Source organism: Curcuma longa, chromosome 12 (genome assembly GCF_044706935.1).
Source record: "Curcuma longa cultivar G26 ecotype Majalengka, Jawa Barat chromosome 12, ITB_CL_G26_1.1, whole genome shotgun sequence".
In the NCBI taxonomy this organism is placed as follows: Eukaryota; Viridiplantae; Streptophyta; class Magnoliopsida; order Zingiberales; family Zingiberaceae; genus Curcuma; species Curcuma longa.
Window position 1 is genome coordinate 5,112,255 of NC_133872.1, and position 10,086 is coordinate 5,122,340.

Below are 10,086 nucleotides of genomic sequence, written 5' to 3' on the forward strand. Positions count from 1 at the left end.
CTCCGGTCCTCAACCTGTCGAGACTTTCTGCCTGGTGTTTCGACTCACAGGGCTTCCTGTTCGATGTCCTCGATCTCCAGGGCTTCCTGTCCGATGTCCTCGATTTGCCAAGACTTCCTGCTCAGTCCCTCGGACCAGGACTTTCCTTACCTAGCTTCCAATTAGGACTTTGCCTTATCTAGCCTTTAGTTAGGATTTTACTGGTCATGCTATATGCACACTTGATAAGCACATCAAACCTCAAAAGGATCTAACTCTTTGTCATTATCAAAACATAGGTTCGATTGTATGGTGCTTCTTGCACTAACAAGATCTTCTTACTCTTCTTGTGTTTTGCACTCAAGTCCTATTTTACCTTGCCTTGCTCTCTTTGTGTTGTTGCTGAGCTCACCGAAGCTAGTCGAGGTTCCTGATGAAGAAGGTAAAACTTTCATCTTTTGCTTCTTCCTCCCTATCTTCTCTTCTCTGTTTTTCTCAAAAGCAACGGTCTTCCTTTTTTTTTCAGCGAACAACTCTTTACAAGTAGTCATTTTTCCCCTTTGTCCAACCACAGCAAAAACAAGAGGAGTAAGTTAATCTTTTCTTCTTTCATGTTTTATTAATTGAAGGGGAATCGTAAAGTATAAACTTGATTTTACTAGGTTGCTAATTAGGATGGCTATTTAGATCGGAATGGAGGTCTCATATGTAGGAATGCTAAATATTATGAAGAAGCGAGATCACAAATGATTCTTCGACTTTGAGTCATAGATGAACTTCGGTGATCGATAAATCATTGTTTCAACTAGAATTAAGTGCTAAGGTTGAAATTTTCGAATTTAAGTTCGTTTTCAATTCCTTAAATTCAAAATTTAGACTTTTGGATTGTGAAATCGACCTACACTAACGTTTGGAATTTTTGAAAATTTTAACATATATATTTTTAAGTATTTTTGAATTTTTAGAGTTGGATAATTCAATTTTGTATTGTATTAATTTTTTTAATTTATTAAATTTGCCTCTCCTGGTTGAAAATCCTGACTACACCATTGACTATACCCCCAAGTATGATTTTCAATGTTGATATTCTATCATGATCTGACTCCATGCTACACCTTTTGTTGTTTGCTTGAAAGAGTTAGGAATAGGAATTAATTGAGTGGATACACAAGGCAATGGTGGTGCTTGTGGATTGCTCAAAGGGGATTTTGATTGATAGTAACTTGGGTCCATGTGCGGTGATGACCTAGGCATAGGAGGAGAATCTTCAACTTGTGAGTTTAGGAAATATAGAAGAGGCATACGGAGATGAAAAGATGGTAGAAGTGGAGTCTTAAACCTGAGAATTATTATTAAACGGCTTTGACCTGCTTTAATTTTCCTGTGGCCATAATAACAACCTTCTTATACATGCCTTTCTCCTCCTCTCTGAAGGTAAAGGGATGCTAGTTTAAGATGTTCATCAGTACCTCATTGATTTTCTATTCAGCTTGAGACACATTCTAAACCAACAGAAGTTGGCGGTTGCCCTGCTTTTATGTTTCTGTGGAATGCACAAAAGATCCATATATGCGATCTCAAAGATACCAATTAGATTAGACTCTTGACACTTTTATTGTATCATCTAGAATCAAAGTTTATGAAGATTGAGATTTATATCGTAAGGATGCAGATGCATTTTTGTGAGAATGATGAACAAACACATACTAAATTTTTATCATTCTCAACTCCATCCGAGATCTAGCTCGACAGCCTTATTGGTCGTTCAACAAGCTGTAATGAATGCTTGATCTATTTACATAGCCCTGAAGCACCAAAAAAAAAGCTTGTCCATAGATGTGCTGAGTCAAACTTAGCTCGACACAGTGTCATTCGCTCTTAACTGACGTTTTGGTTAGAAGAATTGGAACGGTTGGAACTTCCATTTTGTCATGTTGAAGCCGTCAATATATAACAGTCAAATCCATTGTTGAATTAGAATACCGTCTCCATTTTGTCCTTGTTATGATTTTGTGCACTGCCAGATTTTATCATTCTTTCTTTAACAGCGATGACAATTAGTTTTACTGCTGGTCAGGGAACTGCACTTGAAGTGTTAGCAGCGGCAGGAGTGATTCATTCTCATCATTTCTGGCTGGATGTAGAACATATCCAGGAAGCCATACAAAATGTCCTGGTGATTCTGGAAATGGTAGTCTTCTCTGTATTCCAGCAATATGCTTACAGTGTGGAGCCATATACTGGAACAGATACGGCAAAGGCGAAAAAGAATGATTGACGACGATGAGCCACATGAGGCCACATCTTACGTGAGGCCACATCTTACAAGTTATCATCCGTGTTAAAAACATAGACTTGTTCAGGAGCTTCAGTTTATGTGAGTGTGTACATCCAGATCTGAGGATCTTAGGTTTGCTAATACAATATCCTTAATCCATATCAACTACGTTAAGAGTTGGAAAATACATTATACTTCTATATATATAAAAGGTCAAAAATTTGTGTGGGCAAATTGAATGAGCTTAATGACTAGATCGACAAGATGGAGGGTCAAACAAATTGACCAAGTACATTACAAGGCTTGTATTATATGTTAGCTTAATAGTTTAGTGCACAATAAAAATAAGAAAAATAAATACACAAAAATCGCAATGCTAACACAAGGAAACAACGTGGTTCAAACTTAGATCCTATCGCGTAGCCCATGCTGGTTAGATGAATTAATCCTTAAAAATCCAATCCAAAAAGTGGAGGAACCTTGTAAAGTAAAATTTGTTGTTCTTTTACAGAAGAGTAGAAATTTAAATTACAGGAGAAAAGTAATAATAGAATATGTAAAATAAACTTTTCGAAGAAGAATCTCCTTTTCTATGCACAAAAAATATCACCAGAAATTTAAATCATATGAACGATGTAGTTAAATATAAATTGTTAATAACTAACTAACTGTAGCCGGTTAATGTATCCCCTACTCAATATTTTTGAACATTGATTCTCAATATTTTAATAATTAATAACATAAAAATTATATTTTACTACAATATGATTGGCACTAAGAAGAACATTACACAAATGTGAGCAAAAATATATCAGTATGTTTCTTTGCGGGAATTACTACATTTTGATTCTTTTATAGTACACAACCATCTTTGATAAGGAAAACATGTGCTGAGTTGCAAATGCTGTAAATTTAATTAAGGTATGTTGGATTAATTTATCCGTCAAATAATTTAAACAAATTTTATCAATTCATTTTAAGACGGATCCAAATGGACTAATCCGCTTGGACTCGTGACCCATGTAGGTCGGCCTGTATGGACTTAGATTCGTCTATAGATCAAGGAAAAAAATTCTTTTAAAATTTAAAATTAAAGATAGGCTAACCCGTGGATTGAGAAAAAAACTTTCTAAAATTTAAAATTAAAATCAAAAACTCAATGAGCACTCGAGCTCAACCCACCAAATTCACAATTCAAATTTAAAATTTCAACATTTCCTATTTATATTTTTTTTAGCAGGCTCGTGGGCTGGCCTGCCTAATCAGCAATCCATCCTGAGTTGAGGATTTTTCAATCAGTCAAGATGGTAGATCAACTTGCCCTCCGCTCCATCATATGATGAATTTTTATTTTTTTTAACGAGTTAATCTGCCCCTTTTCAGCATAGGAATTTGTTATCCCAACAGGCTATACGGTCAATCTCATGATCATAGGAGGTAAATAAAGAAACTGCAATTAACCATAACGGAAAAAGGCATTGCCTCAAAGAGTTAATCTGCCCCACATAGCTTGGTATAATTGACCACGCTACAAATTAACGTTGACCGCATTACAAATTAACGTGAAGGATTTGCTTTGCTTCTTAAAAGGTTAAATATTCAAACATCATCAAGGCAACTTTAATTGAAAATAAATAAATAAATGGCTCCAATGAATCATGGCTGGGGATGCAATTCAAATAGAGTTAAATTTATTTTTAACTTTTTTATTTGAAAAATAAAAGTATTATTGACTCCGTATCTATAAAAAAATGTTTTTTTTTAATTTAGTTAAAAATAAGTTATTTTTAAAAACCTTTTCAACAAGTATGATAAAATGATGCTATAAGAGTGTCGTCCAATCTCAAGAAGCTCATGGATATGCATGGCCAATTCCTCCACCGTCTGCATGGCTGCTACCTCCTTAGATATATAGTTATTCTAAGAGAATGATAAAATGATGTGGAGGTGAATGGGGATCTCACGTGGCATATCCATCCGGTCAAGATAGATTCTATGTAGCATATCTTTAATTCAATCAGATCGAAGTCACTTGCAATGCAAGCTCAACTATAGTTGGTTTGAGTCAAATGAAGTTATGTTGATCTTGAAAGAGTTCGACAGTATTTACAGGAAGCTCGGCAATGCTTATAGGAAGATCGATAGTACTTAGAATAACTTTGTTGAGTTCAGTAAAATTGGAGTCCGATGGAAAGCTTTATAAAATTAGAATGGATTAAAGGAAGAAGTGCGTCAATTAAGTCTAGAGTTCCAATTGTTACTTTGTCAATAGTAATGAATGGTGATTACAAACACAAGAAAGAAAATATCGATTACAAGTAAGCTCGGGACTATGTCTTAAATACCGAGGTGTCGGCTCTGCGTTCCTGGTTCGAGCTAAGTTTGATGAGAGGGACTCGATTTTCATGAGGATTCAGCTTGGCTCTAGCGAGAGGTCAGCTCGGCTATAGCGAGGGGTCAGCTCAATGTCCACCTCAGTATCCAAGACATAGTTCCGAGCCGAATCCTTATCTGAGTTCTCTCACAGACCGACTTCTCCTATGAACCCGAAGCCTCTTAGTCGGCTCGGCACCTTCGCTCTTATTCAGATTCAGCTAGGGTTACGCTGAATGGCTTTCACGATGCTCTGCTTTCATTACTTCTCATCATTTTTTCTGACAGTCCCATATCCTCTAATTATGACCACCGCTCTGACACCCACGTGCGAAATGATCCTACACTCGTATGTCAACAATGAGACTGTCATTCTGATCATTCTATTCATTCTGACAAGATCCTTACCGATGATGAAACACTTTCCTTAATTAAGATGTGACATGACGCCCATTGTACATATATATGATTGGCCCTTCTTCAAATGGAGGTATGCACACTCACAATTAACTCTCCATTATTTTTTTTGTTTTCTCTTTTCTTTTTTTACGGACTGATTTAAGCATCAGAGTAGTCGAGTCAGAACACCCCTGACCTTCCTTCTCACGGTTACTATGTTTGCAGGCTCCTCAAACTTCGTGATTCTTTTTGCATGCGACCTCATCCGATCTTGACGATGAGAAGCCGTCGATGTCCAAAAACTGATCTCAACATGAACCCATGTAAAATGTACGGACTGTCTCTCAGCGTTCTCATGGGCGGAGCACGTAGTGAGCTGGTGTGGCTACCGGCCGGCAGTGACGGAGGTCTGGGACCCGGCCTGTTGATGTGATCCTAGCGTCAGCAAATATCGAACATCAAGGCGGTGAGGCAGACTTGGAAGTATGATCGCGGCGCATGAGGTACTACTAGAATAAAGTTTTTTAATGGTATATATAAATGACTTTATATATAAAGTTGTATCACGGATCGGTTAATTTCTAATTTAATTCTTCGGATATTTTATTTGTACACTTTTCACTGTATTTGTAAAAAAATTTATATCCATATGTAAATTTAGTGAATTTTTTAATTGTTTTCACGAAGTGGCGTGCCACATTCTAACCGTCATAGAACATGCGGCCTTTAAAGTTTTGTCATATTAAATAAGATAATAATACCACATTAAGATCAAATCAAATATCTTTTAAAATTTTAATGTATATATATATAACCATAATATTTGATATGTCTTTATAATCAAAATATTTATTTAAGGACCTATCTAATATTATTTTTTCTTTGAGCTGCGATACCGCTCTCCCAGCGATCATGTAGCGCTTCGCTTCTGCAAGATTGCTACTTCTCCGATGGTTGCCGACGCTGAGAAGGGCTCAGCCGAGTTCATCGCTTCATGCTTCCTCCATGGCTTCCATTGCCGTCGTCGGCGGTTTTTCTCCACCGAGGGGGCCTTGGTCGCCTCTCGATCCACTATCCGTCCCCAGGTCTTTCTTCTCCACTCGGCCCTCGGCGCTTGATCAAGGGCAGAATCCGGCCGCCGAAGATTACCAGTGAGTGTCTTCCTTCTCCTTTGAACATTTGAATAATCCTCGAGATTTGAATTTCTTAACCTCTGTTTTAAAGTCATGATCAAATCCATATTTTTCCCCTTTCTTGTACATGTACGCCTGTTCGTTAAAGTTGATTATTATTCTATTTCAGATCTCTCATGCCCGAGGAGGAGTTTCATTGGTTGGTTGATGAAACAATTCATGATTTGCTGGATAAGTTTGAGGTGACACCGTTGTTTTGGTTATCAACATAGCCAGAAGAGGTTTCTTTTTTCTCCTTTTTCTTCACGTAAGTTCACAATTGGGATCCTGATTAGATTTCATATGTTGATTTGTACGAATATGGAGATGCCATACAATTGATGAATCTGAAGTAAACTATGACGTGAGATTGATGTGGAATATTCTAGATCGTTGACTTTTCTTAACATTTTTTTATTTGACTAAGTTGTTCATTACATGCTATTTTGAACAGGATTATGCTTTGACACTGAATCTAGGGACTTAAGGCACTTATGTGATATATAAGAAAACTCCAAACAGACAGATTCTGGTTGGCCTCGCCAGTAATGTAATGACAGTCTCCGAGAGGTAATCATTTATTTATCTACCCATTTACTGAACTGAAGTTTGAACTTTAGATTGTCAAGTCAGTGGTTTCAAAATTGTTTCTATATTCCTGAAAATAAACAAGTTCTTAATGAGTTAATTGTTATCTAGAAAATGCTTGATTCTTTATGCTTATAATTCATATTAAATTGCTTAATACTATACCACCTTCTCACTCTTATGTGTTATGGTGTGAAGGTGAATAACATAAGCAAGGAACTTTTTTGGATTAACCTGTGTTAGCCAGAAATGCTTGTTTCTTTATGTTTATAATGATTGAGGTTTTTTTAATCATGAATTCTAAAATCAAAATTCTAGCATTCATATGAACGATTTAGTTAACATCGAAATTTTATGATAGTAATTTAATTAAACGAAATAGACTATGGCCAAAAGATAAATATAACCTGAATGCAGCGAATTTGCCATCATCGTCTACGAAATCTTGATCCTGAGAAGAAACAGGAGGCGAATCTTCCGTAGAGATTGCGGTGACGACGTCATACTCTCCTTACCAATGAGAAGCGAGGAGATCTTGAAATTATCCAATCCTACCGGGACTATGCCTTATATATAGTAGTGAGTCTAATTCTGTTATTAATAACCTATCATTGATAACAAAATGCGGATTAACGGATTCTACACATATAAATCCGCATCCAATAGTACAAATCCATAATTAATATCAATTAGATCACTTAATGCATTTGTTCATAATGACATAAAACTCGTGTGTTATAGACATAAAACTCGTGTGTTATAAAATAACATATAAGCCCACCGAATAGAAAGATTAAATTCAATGATCTCCCACTTAGACTACATGTGATTTTGTATATAACACAAGTATAACTTTATTTGAGCTCAATAATACCAAACTTTATGGGTAAAAATACTCCTTTTAGAACAATCTGGTTTATTAATTTTATTGGTATAAGACTAAAGAGGTCATAGTTACCATAACTGTAATAATTCCCAATAGTAATCACAATACTAATGTCATTAATGACATATATCAAATGTGGATGTGTAACATGAAAATTACATAAAATGTAATATATACATGTCAATTTTCAACTGGTCCTTCTGATGATCCAAAATAAGAGTCCTAATTATGTTTGCAAACCTCTTATGCTAAACCATAGTAACAAATCATGATTTACACTTTATGATTCCAAAAGAAATCCAATATCATATTTACAAACACTATATGTAAAACTGCAATAGTAAATTATGATATCTTTATTTCAGAATGCTAAAATAAAATTCACATGTATTTGTAAACTCTAGTATATATAATAACCAAAATAAACATGTGTTCATCAACATAGAGCATGAAACAATAAATACAGACTCTTACTAAACAGGTACTTCATCTAATAGAAGAACCTCCATATTCACCACATGTGCATGAAATACCTTGGGCGGCAAGTCTTTGGTGAGTGGATCTACTAACATAGAATCTGTGCTGATATGCTATATTATTATCTGACAATTCTGAACTCTTTCATTAACTACTAGAAATTTGATATCGATGTATTTTGACTTCAACGAACTACGTATGTCTTAACATAAAGTTCTACGACTTTATTATTATAATTAATTCTCAACGGCTTATCAATGCTCTCAACAATTTGCAAAATGTATGATGAAGTTCCGCAATCAAATCTTTTGATTGGATGCTTTATAGTAGACTATTAATTCTGCTTCCATAATCGAAGTGACTACTAATATTTGTTTGACACTTTTTCACAAGATAACACCTTCAACAGGCATGTAGATATAACTTAAAGTGGATCTTCTGCTATCCAAGCATCCAACAAAGGCAGAGTCTAAATATCCAATGACTTCTAGGTGACCTAACCTCCGATACATGAGCATAAATTCTTTAATTCTCTACCAATACTACATTACTCTCTTCACAATTTTTTAATATGACGGTCTTGGGTTACTTAAATATCTACCTAATATTACTACTATGTATGCTATATCTGGACGTAACTTGAGCATACGTGAGACTCCCTACAACTGACGCATAAGGGAATTTCTATATCTCCCTTATCTCAAGTTCAAGACGTGAACATTGCTGCAACTACATTGTCACCCCTAGACACAAGTGTGTCACTAGGTGCACAGTTTTATATGTTATACGGTATAAACATCTTTTTAATATAGGTCCTTTGTGAAAGTCCAAGAATATACCCCTTAAACGATTACAACATATTTGTATACCTAAAACAAAAAATGTTTCATCAACATCTTTCATTTTAAAATTACTTGATAGAAATGACTTGATTTCATATAGTAGATTTTTATTATTGCTTGATAGTAAAATATCCTCCATATATAGGATAAGGATAAGTATGATAAATTTGCTCCTATTGAACTTTACATATATATATTGACCAATAAAATTCTCCTTAAAATAAATAAAGAAACTACGAGATTAAATTTTCGATATCATTGACAAGATGACTTCTTTAGATCATAAATGGACTCTTTATCTGCATACTAAGTGTTTTTAGTCCTCAGACTTAAAGTTCTCTAGTTACACCATGTATATAGACTCATCAATTTCTCTATTGGAAAATATAGTTATTACATCTATTTACTATATTTTCGAATCAAAATGAGTTACAAGTGTCATGATTATCATAAAAGTCGAAACAAAGACGTTTCTTTTTGTTCTCTTTCTAAGTGAATCCTTTGACAATAAGGCGAACCTTATATTTTTGAACATTGTCTAGTGAATTCCATTTAGTTTTAAATATTCATTTACAACCAATAGATTTTGCTCTTTCAGACAATTCTATAAGTTTTCAAACATCATTGTCTACCATAGATTTTATTTCTTCATTCATGACTTCAATACACCTTTCTGGGCTAGAGCATTATTTGACTTCACTTTTCAATCCTATGTCAAACTTATGCTCTTAAATATAAATATAATCACGAGAAATCATAGATTTCTTTTTCTTAGTGGATCACCTTAAAGGTACTTATGTTTGAGATGGTTGGAGTACTTGTTCAATAATGTGAGGAATACCTCAACCCGAATGGAAGGTTTCTGCATTTGTATTAGAAGTGGTATGAGAATATTTTGGTTTACTATTCCCATTGGATTTATAATCTCCACAATATAGGGTATATATATTATACCACTACTTGTTGCACTTGTAGTAACCACAACAGGATCGCTAATGTTTTCTTCCTCAAATGATATGTCCCTGATCTTAGTGTTCCCACTGTCCTCAATAAATATAGTATTGCTTATCTCTAAAAAGGACTTATTTGATG

The 10,086-nt window shown here is 34.8% G+C and overlaps 1 protein-coding gene and 1 pseudogene across 1 annotated transcript in view; both read left to right on the top strand.

Annotated features, from left to right (window-relative positions):
• LOC141842666 (uncharacterized) overlaps positions 1-2,273 on the top strand; it is a 9,593-nt gene extending 7,320 nt beyond the window's left edge. The window contains exon 5 of the mRNA XM_074730706.1: positions 2,057-2,273. Within this exon, the coding sequence (XP_074586807.1) occupies positions 2,057-2,257 (201 nt within the window). The 3' untranslated portion in view covers positions 2,258-2,273. The remainder of the gene's footprint in view (positions 1-2,056) is intronic.
• Positions 2,274-5,941: 3,668 nt separating this feature from the next.
• Positions 5,942-6,775, top strand: LOC141842790 (uncharacterized; annotated as a pseudogene).
• The last annotated feature ends 3,311 nt before the right edge of the window (positions 6,776-10,086 follow it).